Below are 19,005 nucleotides of genomic sequence, written 5' to 3'. Positions count from 1 at the left end.
TAACATTTCAGTTCAATAAAAAATAATTGCTTTATTAGATCTGTGCAATGAGGAAGATGGATTTCTAGCCCCTTCCTTGCCCCAATTTGTTATCCAACATGCATTTGTTTTTTTACTGTGCAAAATTTGGTGCAATGTTCAAGTTCAACTAGAAAGTGAGATCAAAGACCTGGCCGAAATTTACAATGGACAGAATGTCATTGACTTTGGCGGATTTTTGCTAACTAAATCATTTAGACAGCCAGTAGCAAAGCTGAGAGGGATGAGGGTGAGATGAATGAGGCACTCATTTCAGGAACCACATTTAAAGGTGAGTCCAGAAACGTAGTAATCAAGATGAATAAGACCTTACTACAATATTTTAAGAATGAATGCCAAAAATTCATGATCACTAAATGTTCATATGACTGATTTTTTCTTTTGCCTCAGACTCCAATATGGCTCAATACTGTTACTGATCCTGCATTTAAAAATTTGAAATTTTGTTGTTCATAGACTTTTGGCGTTCATTTTGATTTCTGAAAATATTTCATTCAAACATTATCTGAATTTTTGAGTACACCCTTAAATTCTGCATCTGAGATGAGTGCTTCCAAGCCTCACCATCATCTCAGTCCTGGCTAGGAGAATTCTGCATAGTGATTTAGCCCTGTGTAGGTACAGAGATGTCTGAGTTCTATATTTACAGTGGCCACACAAAGGAGTTATATGAATACACCCACATAGTCACCCAACTCTACACAGTTTTAGGGGTTTGTAACATAAAACTCCAATGGAACTGAAGGAGTTCTAGAAAGTATTTAATTTTACCCCCTCCCTTTTATAGATGAAAAAACAAACCTAGTCCCACAGAGCCTTGAGTAATATTGTGGTAAACTGATTAAGACTAATTGCTGGCGGGGAGGGGGTTTGGCCTAGGACACTGGGTCTTTTCCATAGGGCAGACCCGTGATTGGAGACCATTTGCTTTAGAGAACTTGAAAGTCCTATAGGTCTAGCTCCTTCTCAAGGCTTTGGGCTCTTTATTTTAAAAAGTGATAATGTACCACCTTCTCCCATTATGTATGCACTTTGGAACTTAGTACTAAGTTTGCCAGTGGGAAAATATCTCAAATGGGAAGACCAGAAGGCAATGCCCACTGCGCAACAGAGGTGGGATTCCGATGTAGTTTTACTTTGCTGTGCCTGAGTGGTAACTAGACCTTTCCATTAGCAAATGCACACGGTTGAGAATACATTTCACGCTCTCAAGCAACTTCACCTCCGAGGAGGTGACCGTGCCCCTCATTCCTCATATAAGCACAGATAGCTTTCACTGTCCAATTCCTACTGATCTCTCTCTCCCTCTGTTATTTATTAAAATGTGCAATAGAACAAGAAAAGGAAAAGATTATCCTGCGTCCTGCCATGCAAGATGGTACGCGGGAGGCCAAGGTTAAATGCAGCATTTGGTTTCTTAAGCTTCTCTAATGTATAGGTGTGGAAAAGCAATCTGGGACCAGAGCTTATAGCAGTGACTCTCTGAGGATAAAAACTTGACTTTAATTTGGACTCTCTTGCTAAGATAAAATCTGCTTCTGCTATCATTATCCCACTTATGTTTGTCCTCCACTCTCTTTTCACTCTGCCACCCAGCTGAGTGGGAAGAAATTAACCTGACCTTGAAGAATACTCAGAGAATCTTCAGGACCATCGAGTTTTCAATAGCCAATAAAATTCCAGAGGCCTACTAACATTGAGATTATAGATTCATAGGTCTGAAAAAGACCTCAGACCACACGGATGAGGGAAATGAAGTCCAGAGAGCTAAAGTGACCTATCCAAAGTTATGAGTTAGTTGGAGGCAGGGTCAGAACTAGAAGGGGGACTCAAGCCCTCTGGTTACCCTCTTCCACCTACACCATGACTGGGCTCCAACCACGCCCAGCATATCTCCAGACCACTCAAGAGGGAATATGTGCACAATAGGGCTTTTATAAGATGTCTGAAATTTTACCAGTGCAAATAAAAACTCCCAAGGAGTTTTCTTTTCAAGAAAATTCTTCTTAAAGGTCATAGAAAGGAGGCTTTTATTTCACCATTCTTATGCTTATGGGGTCTCTATCCAGATTAAAATTACGTATTGAATTTTTTTTTTTTTTTTTTTACCTAGATCATGTTTTTTGCCCCAAAAGATTGCTTCCATTTATGTTTCTGCTTCTATCAAACACAGTCTATATTTTTAGTTTTAGATTCAGGCACAGCCTGTGGACTGTGGGTTTGAGCAAAAATAAGGAGTATGGACTGCTCTCCATCCTGGCACCCAAGGACTAAATTCAGCTCACAGTGCATCTTGTTTGTCCCACACACTGTTTTTATAAATTTGATTTTGGGTTCTAAAACCAAGATTACTTTACTTATTTACAGGGACTGCTAGGCCCTGAAGACCTCTGCCCTTGCATTTCCTGTCTAGAACTTCTCTCCTCAAGCCTCCTGGGCAAGAACGAAGCCATGGGTGGGTGGGTCCTGAGTCTCAATGGAGAATCTATAGACAGATCTCCAGGGGCAGCTTCTAGAGTCTGCTTTAGACCACCAGACCTCCTATAATGCTGAGTGATCAAAATTAATAAACAAAGTGATCCCCCTACCTGTGCGTCTCTGAAAGGATAATACTTTAGACTCCTATCTATCTTAAAACAACTTGGTTTTGTAAATGTAATCCTTTTCACAGAATTCAGTAAAAGAGTAAAATAAAATTACACTGCAATATTGCAGAAAAGCCTGATAAGAGGTATTTGGATAATTTTTGTTTAGAGTGTTACTACCTACCAACACTATTAATTTTTTTTCATCTCAGGAAAGGACCTCACCCAAATATAACACACAACCTACTTACATTTATTTTTTTCTAAAGACATGGGAGCATCTGCACAGTTTTAGAAATAATTGTTGTCCTCCAAAGTTTTGTTTTTAAAGCAAAAAACCTAATTGACTGGCTTTCCCTGGTAATCTACATTGCATAGTTCTAAACTAATATCTCTCCAGCAGATTTTTGAATAATGTAAAAAGATAAAGCCCATATGAAAATAAAGGATTGTAAAATAAAATTTAGGCTATCATACATGAATTTAGTTGATCTTTATTCCCTTAATAATCTTCAAACAAAAACACTTTATAAAGATCATTACTTTGGAGAGTTAAATATCTTTGCAATTCCTTTTAAACAGTTTTCTTTTTAAAAAGTTCAAACATTCCATGTTCCACAAACTCAAAAAGCCTGCAGCTAGTGTAAAAAATTTTTTTAAACCAAAATATTCTCTATTTCCTTTATACATGCCTGTAGTAAAGGAAAAAAGTCCTTTTATGCCTACCGACACAGATTTGTTCAAAATTAGTTCTGTATCTTCTCAGTAATGTTTTAAAAAAAATTTGTACCAAGTTACTCATTTGGTGGTCATCTGTTAGATCCACAGAAGTTAGAGTAACAGCTCCTCTATATTTAAATGTACTCTAAACATATTTATTAAGTTTATAAGTTAAAACTTCAAAAATGAAAAATTAGAATATTCTCTCAGTGTTACAAAGAAAGAAATGTAGCTCTGAGCCTTCATTTGTTGCAAAAACAAAACAAAACAGCCCTGGGATTTCCACGAGAAACTGTTAGGAGAACTTTCGGAAATTCCCCTAAGTTTATTTTCATGAGGCTGCGTGGTCACTTCATCTAAAGTCCTGTCAACAGTCATTCAACAGGGCTTGTCTTCACTGGGATCTCACTGGCCAACAGAAATTTATAAAACACTGACAGTGTTCAGGGAAGGCTGAGGTCCACAGAGCTCAAAACTTTCACTGAATAGGAAGGAATACTGGACTATATAGGACAACTGGGGACACACCTAAGTAATTTCACTCCTCAAGGAAGGGCAATATTTTTCTTTGGTAATTTTACCTATTTTGGTGCCTGGAATAGAGAAATTAGATGGTATATAGGTACATCTAATGTAAGTGTTCTTAAAAAGCATTAAATTAATTTTTTGGAATAATAAAGTTGAATCCCAAATGCTGCCAACATTAAGGTTGCTGTAATCATGCCTTTTGTAAATTTGATGACACCTGCTCTTTCAGTAGGTGTCAAGTGGACAATGAAGATGTTTTTGGCCCATGTTCATTTTAGTCCTAGGTCAAAGGTATTACGTTGTCTCACCATCCTAAGAATTGTATAAATACATCTTGAAACTCCACTCATGAAAATGTTCAAATTGAAAGTAGCCCTGGCCCAAGAGCCCAGAAAAACACAATGACTCATCTCTCCCAAATGTGTTCATTTCTAGGAATGCTTTGGGCCACACCACTGAGAATCCAAATTGGAAGAGACAAAGCTATGGGACAACAAACTAAGTTCTAAAATACCAAGTCTCTAATCCACCTGCCTTTCTGTCCGTGTACCAACCTGTCTTTATTTTGTATACTTTTCTATTTAGGAGCCAAGGATACCATCGCTACTGTCATTCTCAGGCTGGGGAGAGCCGGACTGACTGAGGTTCATACCCACCACTATGGCAAGGGGATGAGATGGCACTTGAAACAGGTCCACAGGCTGCTCACTCTGTTTAACTTTGTCACAGTACTACAAATACACGAAATTGTCTGAAATCTCACAGGGAAAAATGTCATTGTGCAAGTCAAAGAATGGATGGCTTGGCTGAGTTATTAATTTCTGGATCTGATATGATGACATCACAGTCATTATGTTTTGAAGCTAATTTATTTTAAAGACACCTAAGTTAAAAATGGTTTTCTGAAGTTTAAAGTCATATATATATATATATATATATATATATATATATATATATATGAATGCACCTATCCATTCCTTCTCAATAGGTAGGTTATAGATGAGCTCTCATGGTTAGCCTGAAATATCTATTTATGAAGCTCTCAGCCTCACAGTAATAAAGTAAACCTATAGAAGTTTTATTCCTTTATAAAGATGCATATTGGTTGAGGCTCTTGGCATGAATTTAGAGTACTTGTTAGTCTGTGGAGTAATGGTTGGAATCTGGGACATAAGACTGGGGCTAAATTTCTTTGCCCTCCTAACCCCAGAGAGTCTTTAGAAAAATAGAAACAAAAGAGCACAAAGTACTTAAGGTGAGACACTGTTGTATTCATAATATAGAGAAATAACCACCATGCCTCATGGACAGTAGATGCAGTTCTCCATGGGGCTACAAAACTGTGCTAGTAATAATTTTAATTGGATGCTATCTTTGCTGCCTTCAAAAAGTATCATAAAATGGAATTATTACAGGCTCCAAATGCACTTATAGTGCTGGCCTCTCACAGAAGGAAACAGATAACATTTATCCTTTGGAGGGCAACAGAAATGGGCTTCTATTTGTTTCGTTTACATGCATCCCCAGTTGCCTTCTAGTTGCTTCTTCTTCCCTATGTCTAAGAGATCAATTTGAATTAGATGCTGCAGAACTGGATGCTAAGTTTTGCGGTCCCTCTGCCTTTGGGGATGGCACCACCCCATGGAAAGGTCCTTGGTGCTCCTAGGGGCAGACGGGAAGCACGGGGAGCATACCTGTAGAGGATTGGGTGGCGTGAGCGGTGAAGGCAGGCCATGTCCTGGAGACTGACTGGGTTTCTGCGGGGGGCTGGAGCTCTGCTGGGTTGGAGATGGTTGGTTCTGGTTCTGGGAGTGGGAGTGGGGTTGGTGCTGCTGGGGCTGAGGCGCCTGTTGCAGCTGAGATGTAGGAGCTGGCGGCTGCTGAGAGGCGGGTGGTGGCTGCTGGGGTGGGGTGGGCTGCAGCGGCTGCTGCTGGGACTGCGAGGGCGCCTGTGGGGCTGGCTGCGGGTGCTGGTTGGTTGACGGGGGAGGCTGCTGCTGCTGCTGCTGCTGCTGCTGGAGCTGGAGCTGGAGCTGCTGGAGCTGGGAGTTCAGGGATGAGGTAGCTACAAGGAGAGAAAGCGAATGTGGAGTGAGATAACATGACAAAGTGTCTTGCTGGGTCTTGACAGCCTGTCCAGTGCAAGCGGAGAAGGGTTTCCTTTAGAAAATTCTTGTCCTTGCCCCCTGAAGCTCTTTGGTATTTAAGAGGGTTGTGAGGCACTGGGAGAACAAAGGTCACTTCTGGGGAAAGTTTAGAATTTCTGGAGGACCAGCATATAACACATCAGGCATTACTTTAAAAGGTGGTGAACAATGCAAGCCAAAGGTGTGTGGTAGGAATGGAGATTGTTTTTTAACTACTTTCTCTCTCTCTTCCTTTCCATACTGCATGGGAAATACATTCATGCTTCAAGATTTCATTTAGATTGTTGAAGTCCAACCAGTTTAGTTGTTTTGGTAAGTGTTTGACTGGAGTTAAGAACAAAAAACCAATTGTTTGCAATTGCCTTTTCATCCATCATCAATATCATTAATGGTATCATTTTCACTTGCTACTTCAGATCTCCACCCAGTTGCTTAGATGTCTTAGTGTCAAATTTCTAACTGTTTTTTTTTTTTTTTTTTAATTCAAAAGCAGTACATGCTTCTCCATTTTGCAGGGTCAAAAGCCTGAGTCTGAATTTTTTGCCTGCTGATTAAAGAGACAGAACCCCTAAACTGGAAGGATGATAGCAGGTGACTGAACCAAACAGTGTGGTGATTAGACATCAGCACCTAAGGACAGGACAGCACCTAAGGACTGAGGGAATGAAATCATCTTTTAAGATCTTGTTATGAGAAAGGTAGAGTTGGTGGGAGAAAGTGTCTTAGCACTGAGCACGCAAAATTTGTTCTCACATGCCCATGTAGCACTGAACAATTTCTGCAGCAGGAAGCTGGTTAGTTTGACCTAAGAATGGTCTAGAGAAATTTACAGCTAAAAACCAAGTTCACTTTCTTTTTTGCCTAAATCTCAATCTAAAAGCTTTCTAACAAGCCCACGAACAAATAAATATATAAGGATCAATGTCAAACCCACAGGCCTTAGAGGAAAGTGTAGCTGTATTGGTGAAATGACGATGCAACCATTTCCAGGGGTATCAAATACCAATTCCGTGATCTCACATACCATGTAGGGCTTCCAACTTGGTCCAGTTGGGATAGCAAGTCCTCACTGAGCCACTGAACTGCTCTAGGTCTATGCAAGCAGTCCAGTGTGTGGCCTGCCTTGCGTGTAGAGCCAGGGTGCTCTGGGGCTTGTGATGTGATCGTAGAGATAGAGATGGCATGAGGGAGGCCTGGAAAGTACCCCGGCATCATCCCGTTTATTAGACCTTTTAGAGAAAGGCCTGCTTTTGCCATTTCCCCCTTTCTTCTAGTTTACAAAATCACATTTTATCAAAGATCTGGGAGCCCTGCTCAGTTCTGACCTCCCCAGATCTTCTGCAGTCTGGAGGATCCTGGGGCAGGGGAGCCTGATCTCTTCTTCTGGTGGAGTTCCAGACTTCAGGGACTTGATTGCATCTGGCCTCCTGCCTGATTCAAATCAAACCTAACCTGATGTCTTTCAGGTGGGGGCACATATGTCAATGCTTATTTCCATGGTTGACTTAAATACCATACTGCTTCATTTTGGTTAGAAAAGCATTTATCTAAATCAGCATTTAGAAACAGGAAAGTCTGGGAATATTGGCAGATAGATGTTGGCAGACGGGTAGGTGCAGCAGACCCTAACCTACTAATGAGCCTTGGTCCCAAATATGTCTCCCTTCCTCCATATCCCTAAGTTCATATTGCTTGGGTATTTGTTTTCCATAACAGCAGCTTGACTGGAAAGGCATAAACCTAAGCCTTTGAGTTACATAGACTAATTTGACATCTGCAAGCAAAAAATAATACAGAATTAAATATGTTCAGGTATATACCAGATGCAAAGGAAAGCAGGAGGGGCATATATGAACGTAACTTGGGTCTGAAAAACACCAAAGCCACCTACACACTAACATGAAAATGAGAGTTAAAAAATGTGAAAATATAGTGCATCGAAGTGGCTCATTGTGTAAAGCGTAGTGAAATAGGACAGAGAAGAATGAGAAAATAAGATGAGTACAGTTAGGAAGGTTCAAGGATGTATTAATATTTGAACTACAAAGAATGTTTGCAGATAAAATGATGCTTGTTGGGGTAAAATTCTGACCCTAAGCAGGGAAGGTTAAAGACTTTACTTTCTTCCCTGGTATTTATTCCCTTTTATGATGGTTTCCTCTCTGTCTTGTTACTATGCACGACATAGGCCAATGTTAAATGTAAAATTTAACTGCAGAAACAGCAGCTATGAAAGGAAAAGGGATACACAGAAATACATTCTGAAAATTTACTTTAAATTTTTGAAAAAAAAACACAAAACAAAATTTCATCAAACCAAATTTCCTAGAGAGAAGAGAGAGTTACGGTAAAGCCGTGTCTTGAAACTTCCCAAATAAATAATTTAATATGACAAAGAAGCCAAGAATCCTGCATTTCTCAATTTGTTCAGTTTCTATATATTAGCTGTAAATTGTAAACAATTTCTCATATTGAATCTTTGTTAAAAGTTTCCTCAGTAAACCCCTACACATAAACGGAGCCACATCATCAGAGGTATCAGAATTATATCGGATGGGATTTACACAAGAAAAGTCAAAAGCACTTGAAAAGCAAGTCTGTGGAAGATTCTGGAAAAATACAAATGTGTTCTATACTTAGCAATGTACAGAAAGAAAAATGGTGCTCAAATGCTAAAGAAAGTAGGATTTCTAGCAACATCCTAACCTACTTTATGCCAAAATATAAGATCATACTATTATAAGCACTCTAGTCAGCATCTCCACTTCAGCATTTACTTGGACTTCTCAGGCTCAGGCAAATGTGGGCATGGCTGGCAAACTGGTGGATTGGGTGTGAAAGCCTATTAGGAAGGAGCACAGCCATTACTCACTGCTGTTCACATACCTCTGGGTATGTCTGGGAGCTGGAGTAGACTCATCTGGATATGTTTACAGAGGGCAAAAAACCCACGCTGAGGAGGAAGGAAGCAGCAGGGCTTATCACTGAAAGTGACCAGGAATCCTGGAAAGAAGCCTTGTGGTAATGCTTATCCAAACCCATCCTCATCCCAGCCCCCCGGTGCAAGCCTGGTCCTAAGGAGAGAAAGAAAACCAAGGAAAAACAAGAAGAGTAACCTTGAAAATATGACACTAAGCGAAAGAAGCCAGACAGCCTTGGCCACATTTCATTTATATGAAATGTCCAGAATAAGTGAGTCCATAGAGACAGAAGGCAGAGGAGTGGATGCCAGGCTCTGAAGGTGGAAGCGATGGGGAGGAGATGCCAGTGGGTGTGAGTTTCCTTTTAAGGTGAAGAAATAGTTCTGAAACTAGACAGTGGAAATGGTTGGACAACACTGAAAATATACTTAATGTCACTGAATCATACATTTAGTTAATAGTTCAAATAGATTTAATAAAGTGTTAAATAGTTAAAGTGGCAAGTTGTATGTTATGTGTATCATACTACAAGAAAAGAGCTGTTTGTCTATATTCACACACTGGGGACCAAGTTACATTGCCCTGGGAAGCCAAAGGGCAAGAGCATACTTCTCCTTTGCTCTTCATGGCTTTATGGTCCTGAGGGGTCAGGGCAGCCACCAGCAAGGGCTGTCCTGTTGGAGCCACAGGAGAGCCTTGGCCAGGATGCCGGCACAGGGAGAAACACATTGTGCCCACTGGAAAGGCACAGGTTTGGCAGGGCAGGGCGTTGGGAACTGTGGACTCATTTTCAGGTGCACACAAGACCCCACCCCAGTGGCTTCGAGAAATGCTGGGGAAGACTTGGAAGCTGGACACTGAGCAGGCACAGAACAGCCAAGGAAATTTGGGTTAAAAGTAAGTCAGTGCTTCACAGTTTGAAGATACCTTCATTTAATATGATGAATTAGCTTTTCAAGACAACTGTATGGATAGATGGTGTTACTGCCATGTTATACATATAGAACTCAGTCTCAGAAAGGTTAAGTGACCTTCCCAAGTTTACACAGCCAGTGAATACCCTGGGCACTTCCCAAAACCTCTTACGTGACAGGATTATTTGTAATGATGAGGCAACCAATTTTCTCCTAAGGGTTTGATCACAGAAGACTGCTCACGTGCAGAAAGATGCGCTCCATGGCTGTGCTTGTGAGAAGAGGTGGCTCAGGTATCTCATTACTGAGCCTAAATTGAAGGGTCTGCTTGTTCAGCTCCTGGGAAAGTGTACAGTTGTACCTCAGCCCTACTGCAGGCAAATCATTTGTTTAAAGCCTGCTGATGAGAAATGTAAATGTGTGTTTCAAAGATAAAGATGCTAATTTGAGTATGAGCCACGAGTTATTATAAGGAACGAGAAACATGGCTGTTATTATAAGCAACAGAGTGGTTGCAGGAAGGGAGGTGAGAGGTATGAATGGAAGGGAGGTGGAGAAGGGCCATGGTACATGTTATTCATACCACTAGTTTACCTTGATGGTAAGAAAATGCCTCCTCCATGCTTAGACATAGGGCAGCAGCAGCTCTGTGCTCAGGCTTGGTGCCAGTTTAAGGAAAGTAAATAGGCATCAGTTTACCTTGTCCACAGAACTCTGTGACATATTGTCTCGAGTATCTCCGGGGTGGCATCTAAGATTTCCCCAGCTGGATTTGTCCCTAACTGGGGGAAGCAACTCCCAGATCAGCCCCGGTTGTAAAGAATCAATGGGCCCATGGAAAAACCTGTGTTCCCTGATGTAGCCTTTGCCTCCCTAACTCTGTATTTATTGTGTGCTTTTGCTCCCCACTAAGATCTGTAGAAGAAGAAAAAACAGGAATCTTGAACATCCCAAAAGGAGGAATCTGAGTTAGTAAATGGAACATCCACACATGCCCATTAGGTAAGAATATCTCAGGGAGCTGAACCAAGGATGCAAATCAGAACCCCCTTCTGGCGTCCCCAGTAAGGGTATCCCTAGCCTGCACCCGCAGATGGAAGTTGTGCAAAGTCGATGGGAAAAGGTAGATGGCTGCGGACTGGGGATTTTGAAAAAGTGTAGAAGGTGAAAACTTGCTGGGGGGTCTGCCTTTATTCTTTTTTTTTTTTTTAATTTTTCAAATTTTAGATTCAGGAAGTACATGTGCATGTTTGTTACGTGAGTCGATTGTGTATAATAGTGGTAATTTGGCTTCTAATGTACCCATTCCTCAAATATTGAACATTGTACTCCAGAGGTAATTTTTCATTTGTCATATGCCTCCAATCCTCCCTGTTTTGGAGTCCTCAGTGTCTATTATTTCTATTTTTATGTTCATGTGTACCCAGAATTCTGCCTTTATTCTTGGCAACAATGTCAAAAACAAGCAAAGTCAATTCTGCCTCAGAGATTATGATGTGTGACCATCTTGCATATGGTCAGTGTTATCAGCTCCAGAAGTATTGCAACACATGTCCTTAATCTGTCGTTTTGCTTCTTTTGCATTTAAGGCAGAGATCTAAGTGTCTCTTGAGATGTCAGGGGAAAATAAAGAGATAAATTCTTCCAATGAAAACATCCCTACACATTTCCTTGTATTGTCTGAGCCACCCAAGCTTCTTTCTTAGGTTGATTGTTTCTGCCAACTCTAGCAGCCTATCTCAAATTGTGGACCAGAATCACCAAGGGAGCTTGTAAGGAAATTAGATTCCAGAGAGTAGGGCAAAATCTGCATTCTAAAGACCTACCTCAGGGGATTGGGAACCATTACCCTTGGGGCTCCTAGCAGCCCTACAGGGAGCTGCAGCAAGTGGGGAAGTGCGACTTTTCCCTTGACTTTCAACCAGATCAGCTTGCAAATGCAGCTCCCCAACACTGAGACTATTTTTATTTTTATTTATTTATTTATTTATTTATTTATTTTTGAGACAAAGTCTCACTCTGTCACCCAGGCTGGAGTGCAGTGGCACAATCTTGGCTCACTGCAACCTCTGCCTCCCGGGTTCAAGCGATTCTCCTGCCTCAGCCTCCCGAGTAGCTGGGACTATAGGCGCGTGCCACTGTGCCAGGCTAATTTTTTGTATTTTTAGTAGAGATGGGGTTTCACCATGTTAGCCAGGCTGGTCTCAATCTCCTGACCTCATGATCTGCCTGCCTCAGCCTCCCAAAGTGCTGGGATTATAGGTGTGAGCCACCACGCCCGGCATGAGACTATTTCTTTTAAACAAATTGTTCTGCCATTAGAAAAAAAAAAATTGAAACAAGATGATTGGTTGTAAAGAAAAGAAATAGACATCTGGAAATCACCCAGTGTTCTTTAGTGCCTTTTGTTTTGGAAATTAGGGGAATTCACCAACCACTACCGCCTTTGTTGACATTTTAGGGCACACCCTTACTGGAATGTTTTAGGACAGGTTAAGTCTGAGACCTAATATTAGCTTTTAGATACCTCATTAAATAGGAAAGATAAAAAGCAAAGGATGTAAAGTAGAATGTAGAAGCTATGCAGGACTACCCCAGGGGAGCTGCACCTGCTCAGCAAAGTGTTGGGGGCGGGGGCTAAGCACTCAGAGGTGGCAAGTCCCCCATGAGTTCCCAGGGGGTGCTTGCTGAGGTCTCTTTATGGAACAGCTGACTTCCCCACTATTTCTACCTGCAGAATAACCCCATCTGGGCCTAAAATCTCAAAAAAGTAAGAGAAAGAAATTGGGAAAACATTCTAATGTGGATGTGGGTACCCCAAAGTAAAGTGCTTCTCCTTTCACTTACCCTAAAAAAGCCAGTCAGCCTACAATCTCACCCCAAAACACTGAGCTCTCCATTGCTTTTCCCAGTCCTTCCAGTTGTCTACTGAGTGCCAACCAAGATGAAAGAAAAACAATCCACACCTAGACTATTCCCCCATGAAACTGCAGGACACCAAAGATAAAGATCTTTTAAAATCCAAAAAGATTTTGGAGAGAAAATGAAGGGCCACATACAAAGAAACATAAATCAAACTGCTATCATACCTCTCAATAGCAAAACTATATAGCTAAAATCAGAGGACCAATGCCTTCAAAGTTCTGAGAGAAAGTTATCTCCCACCAAGAATTCTATTGCTAGCTCAACTGTCTGGCCAGGGCCAGAACAGAGGAAGGCCCATTTTGGAACTTACAAAGACTTAGACATCTTCTCTTTACATAACTTTATCCTTACATACTTTTTCTTACAAAGTTGAATAGGTACTTCAGCAAAATAAGGTTATGAACTAAGGAAGAGGAAGACAAAGGACCCAGGAAACAGCGTTGAAGTCACTCAAGAGAGCAACACAAGGGAGCCCCGCTGCGACAGCTGTACAGCAGTTCTAGACAGCAGCCAGTCCACAGCAGAGCATAGGGGCAGAGGCTGTAAGGGGAAAAATCTGCAGAAAAAAGGGGGATTCCATAGTAATGAAAAAATATCTCAGATTTTGGAAGAATCTGAGAATGTGAAAAAAGAAACAAGAAAATTCAGGAAAAATCAAAGCTGTTGGGGAAAGTCACAATCCAAATATGAAGCAGCTGTTCCAAATTAGAACAAGAAGTCATTGAGCTTCCAGGAGAAAAACTGTTGGATTCAATGCTGAAGAAAAAGTAAGAAGTGAAAAGATGCTAGCCACTTCCTAAAGAAGATACACATTTCTTTTTATAATAATACTAATAATAATGATTTCAAAAGGAAGGGCAATAAGAAATTTCTGGCAAAACAAACAAACAGCATAAGAAACAAATGCATGGTTTTATAAGAAACAATAAGAGAAACAAACATAAACCAATTGTGCAATAAAATGTGATGTACTACTTATCAGGGAAATGCCTTTCAAAACCACAGCGAGGCCGGGCACGGTGGCTCACGCCTGTAATCCCAACACTCTGGGAGGCCGAGGCGGCCAGGTCACTTGAGGTCAGGAGTTCGAGACCAGCCTGGCCAACATGGTGAAACCCCGTCTCTACTAAAAAATATACAAAAATTAGCTGGGCGTGGTGGTGTGTGCCTGTAGTCCCAGCTACTCGGGAGGTTGAGGCATCGCTTGGACCCAGGAGGTGGAGGTTGCAGTGAGCCGAGATCACACCACTGCACTCCAGCCAGAGTGACAGAGCGAGACTCCATTTCAACAACAACAACAACAACAAAACAAAACAAAACTGGAGTGAGATACCACCTCACTCCGTTAAAATGGTTATTATCTAAAAGACAGAAAACAAGCGTTGGTGAGGACGTGAAGAGGGAATACTTACATACTATTGGTGGGATTACAAACTAAGACAGCCTTTGTGGAAAACAGCATAGAGGTTCCTCAAAAAGTCTAAAATGGAACTACTATATGATCTAGCAATCCCACTATTAGATGTATATACAAAGACAAATCAATATAGTCAAAGAGACATCTGTACCCTCATGTTTACTGCAGCACTATTCACAACAGCCAAGATATGGAATCAACCTAAGTGTCCAGCAACTGTGAATGGATAAAGAAAATGTGGTACATATCCATAACAGAATACTGTTTAGCCATAAAATGAATGAAATTCTGTCATTTGCAGCAACATAAATGAACCCCGAGGACATTATGTTAAGTGAAATAAACCAGACACAAAAAGACAAATATCACATGATCTCACTCATATGTGGCATCTAAAAAAGAAAAGCCATAGAAGCAGAGAGTAGAACAGTGTTTACCAGAGAGTGGGGAAGGGTCAGGGGAGGAGAGGCAAAGCTTGGTCAATGGGTACAGACTTAAAATTAGATAGGAGGAGTAAGTTCTGGTGTTCTGTTGCACAGTAGGGTGACTGGGTAACAGTAAGGTATTGTACATTACAAAGTAGCTAGAAGAGAAAATGATAAATGCACGAAATAATGAATACAACATAGATACGCATGGAAATATCAAATGGTAACCCATAAATATGTACAATTTCAATGTCAATTAAAATAAATAACTTAATTGAAAGTAAAACGTGGTGTGATTTTGAGCATTTGGTGGCGTATGAAAGGATGATGCACTTGGGTGTTTTCTTTGAGTGGCACTAAAATCCACACTGAGAGGAATACTTGATCACTGCGTATTTTTTTGGCTCTGCAGGAAATAATAAGGTAGCCATATTAAAGTCAAGAGTGTTTACTGACTTGCAATTTTTGGAACAACCTATAAACAAAGCATGAAAGATTTCACGAGAACACAAAAGCTATCATCCTTGACCATGTGGAAGGGAACGCTTGGTGGGAGGGAGGAGGGGAAGGGAGGACTGGGGTACTACGTGGAGAGTAAAGAGATGGCTCTGCAGTTGACAGAACAAATAGAGACTTAAACATGTTACTTAAAATTATACAGTTAACTAAAAATAGTGCTATGCTTCTCTTTGGAGCAGGGAGAAAAAGAGAGTGAGAGATGTTGTAAGTGAACTAAACCCTCATACTCCATAGCAGGGAATGAACAGATGATATATCAAGTTAATAAAAGACAGAGATAAACTGGAAGTCTTTGGAAATACGGAGGTAAACTCATAAAGCCTAAAACCAGAAATGGTTAAATGTGATTCTCCTGGGGAGTAATCCTGAGGGTGGAGAGGAGGATGGCTGAGAACTTAGCATGTTTTCAGAAGCCTTGTGGATTGAATTGATTTTTAACCACATGCATGTATTACATTGATAAAAAATTTAAACAAAAATTAGTTTCAAAACTATGGCTACATTTTATATGATAACAGCAAATTCCTATGTTTTAGGCACTGTTTTAAGTATTTGACGTTAATTTCTTCATCGGTTTTCTCAACAACCTTATAAAGTAAGTCTCCTAAATTGGACTCTCTCAGATGCAGACTCTGATCTAAGGATTTGAGTGCAAATGATTTAAAGAAGGGCTCCCAAGAAAAACCAGGAGGGGAGTGAGGACAGCAGGATGGGAGGGCAAGAAGCCAAGCAAAGACAGGATTTCAGGGCAAGTCCCAGCCTCATCCTGATTCCAGGGAGCTCTGAAGCATAAATGACACCTTGAGGTTTATCCTGCCTCACAGAGTCCCTCTATTCCCTTGACTTCTCCCAACACCAGTGAATCATTGATTCCAGCTGGGGACGGGGCATAAACTCCAAAACATTTTGACTTTCCGTAAGGGGGCGGTGACTTCGGTGCCTAAGAATCAAATGACTTCTAAGAATCAAAGTATATATTTTAAAACTATTATCAGAGGTGTTTACACTATGTAACAGGCCATGTTAAAGTACTCTTAAGAAAGTAGAAATTGCCCTCAGAGAGGCAAGCTATGAATTTCCATGGAGCAAATTTATAATGGGTTGGTGAAAGCACAATCGTATCAGGTCTTCTTGGCTTGCTTTCTGTCTCATATACACAGACATATAATAATAATATATTATTATATTTATTATATATTATACAATTATATATATTTACAATAATATATACCATGTAATTATATTTTATACAGATTTACAATGTTATATAGAATATATATATTACACCAAGCCATGTTAAAGACACAGATGGCTTCCCATTTATTTGCTGCTTATAGTCTCACTGTGATATGAGCAATTATACACATGGGATAAAATAATATTGAGCCACTGTAAATTGAGATGAAGTAATCGTTTTCATCTCTTCTGCATGGACTAGACATTGTTTCTGTCTAGTATATCTAAATATCCTTGAACTGGTGAAGGTTTTAACATATTGACAGAAACTAAGTGTCTATCAGATGAAGGTTAGTCATTACGGGAAGTACAGAAAGACGGCATCACAGAAGCCAATTCTGAGGTTGGAGTGGTGGTCGGAGGCCATGCCCTATCTGGTCCAGCTGGCAGGCATATCCCACTGTGTAGACACATGTGGCCATTATATCTCTGAATAAATTGACATGTCAAGTCCTGTATTTATACTCATCTTGCAACCTTCTGACAAGATAAGGATTTTCATGGAATTGTCCTTTACAAGCAGAGAAGGTGTTGATCAAAGGGCAATAATATTAGCGCCACTTGACAATTACATTTCTCTTTGTAAATTAAAATGGGCATTCTGGTTTTATAATCTATCTTCTTCAGTTTGAGTCAGCATTGTGATATTCTGATCCAGCCTAGGACACTAATTAAATTGAGTTTCTTGCCATAGGCTGAGATCTAGACCCTATACAGGACCAAATTCATCTTTGGCTCCACTGATGATACCAACTGTGGCATGAACCTTCTCTTGAAAAGTCAACAATAGACATTTGTTCCTGATAGATTAAGAAATATTCCCTAGGACTATTCCACAGGATGCTAGTGTCACATATGTTCCATGAAAAACAAGTGTCCAATGGCCAAAAAATTTATTTGGGAGATCCTGCATGTTTCATCCTATTTTTGGAAATCCAGTGAGCATTAGAATATTAATGGCTAGAATTTCAGCATTAAAGAAACCCGATTCGGCCGGGCGCGGTGGCTCACGCCTGTAATCCCAGCACTTTGGGAGGCCGAGGCGGGTGGATCATGAGGTCAGGAGATTGAGACCATCCTGGCCAACATGGTGAAACCCCATCTCTACTAAAAATACAAAAATTAGCTGGGTGTGGTGGTGCGTGACTGTAGTCCCAGCTACCTGGAAGGCTGAGGCAGGAGAATTGCTTGAACCTGGGAGACGGAGGTTGCAGTGAGCCGAGATCATGCCACTGCACTCCAGCCTGGGCGACAGAGCAAGACTCTGTCTCAAAAAAAAAAAAAAAAAGAAACCCAATTAACATTTTCTATCCAATACTGACCAAACTCATTTGACCTTGGAACACCATCTTTTTTTTTTTTTGACACAAACTAATGCATACATATATGGAACTAATATTATTGGGGGGGGGTCCACTTAGAAATAACCTGAAGGTGTCACTGTCTTTGTTGTCAGACATGACTGTTTTACAAATGAAGAAATTTTATACATATGTCTATATATATATGTACACAGAATTTTATATATATATGATTTATATATTTTATATTAGGATCTCTGGAGAACATGATGAACTATTTTCAATATAAAATAAACATAACAAAATTCTTTTTCTTTTTTAGAGTGGGGAGTCTCACTATGTTGCCCAGCCTGGCCTTGATCTCCTGGACTCAAGCAATCCTCTCAGAGTAGCTGGGACTACAGGCATATACCACCATACCTACCTTGCCTATTGATATTCTTGTTTACCCCTAATAAGATTGTATGTGTTAATCCATATGTCAAGCTTATCCAGTGTGATGAAACTGGTGAATTCACACTGAAGAGAAACTTTGAAGGTAATAAACATCCTTGATTGATAAAAAATATAAAGGTGTTAAAATATAAATATGTGTTAAGTGGGTATGTGCATATGAATTTCTGTTTTTTTTTTTTTTGAGACAGAGTCTCCCTCTGTCACCCAGGCTGGAGTGCAGTGGCGTGATCTCAGCTCCCTGCAAGCTCCACCTCCTGGGTTCACGCCATTCTCCTGCCTCAGCCTCCCAGGTAGCTGGGACTACAGGCACCCGCCACCACGCCAGGCTGATTTTTTGTATTTTTAGTAGAGACGGGGTTTCACAGTGTTAGCCAGGATGGTCTCAATCTCCTGACCTTGTGATACGCCCACCTCAGCCTCCTAAAATGCTGGGATTATAGGTGTGAGCCTCCATGCCTGTCCTGAATTTCTTAATAAATGCAGTTTTCATGAAGGCAAAGTATTTCAGATAGTCTGGTAGGAAAGGAGAAAGAAATACAAAATAGGGTCTTAAAGTGTGCAAAGGTGGGAAACTGGAGCTGGGACTTTTCTGACCAACTAGGACAACCTGGGGCTTAGCTGAACTCTCCCCAGGCTCTGGGAAAGCATCATTGTTATGGATTTTCAGCTGTGAGGAGCTTGGTATGAAAATTCTGCTCCTCGAATAAGCCTACAGCATGAGTTAAAGAAGAAAATGCAGTTCTATCAATACTAAACATTTTAACAAGATCTTCTTTAAGACAAAAAATTTAAATAACCCTCTTCTGCCTTTTCCCATCAAATTTCAAGTATTTTCCAGGTGTTAATGCAATAGCAAATTAGAACTCCTA

The 19,005-nt window shown here is 40.5% G+C and overlaps 1 protein-coding gene and 1 non-coding gene across 10 annotated transcripts in view; one reads left to right on the top strand and one right to left on the bottom strand.

Moving 5' to 3' along the window:
- The window catches only part of POU6F2 (POU class 6 homeobox 2), a 491,407-nt gene that overhangs the window by 123,590 nt on the left and 348,812 nt on the right, over nucleotides 1-19,005 (bottom strand). For all 9 annotated transcript variants that reach the window (XM_054687489.2, XM_016957297.4, XM_016957300.4 and 6 more), the window contains exon 5: nucleotides 5,567-5,937. In XM_054687489.2, coding sequence (XP_054543464.1) covers nucleotides 5,567-5,937 — 371 coding nt within the window. The remainder of the gene's footprint in view (nucleotides 1-5,566; nucleotides 5,938-19,005) is intronic.
- LOC112209907 (small nucleolar RNA SNORA20) lies at nucleotides 16,456-16,587 on the top strand. The gene has a single exon (XR_002944896.1). It is a non-coding gene; the product is annotated as a small nucleolar RNA SNORA20 (small nucleolar RNA).

The sequence above is a fragment of the Pan troglodytes genome, chromosome 6 (assembly GCF_028858775.2).
Source record: "Pan troglodytes isolate AG18354 chromosome 6, NHGRI_mPanTro3-v2.0_pri, whole genome shotgun sequence".
NCBI lineage: Eukaryota > Metazoa > Chordata > Mammalia > Primates > Hominidae > Pan > Pan troglodytes.
Note: the sequence above shows the minus strand (reverse complement) of the source record. Positions and strands in the feature narration are given on the sequence as shown.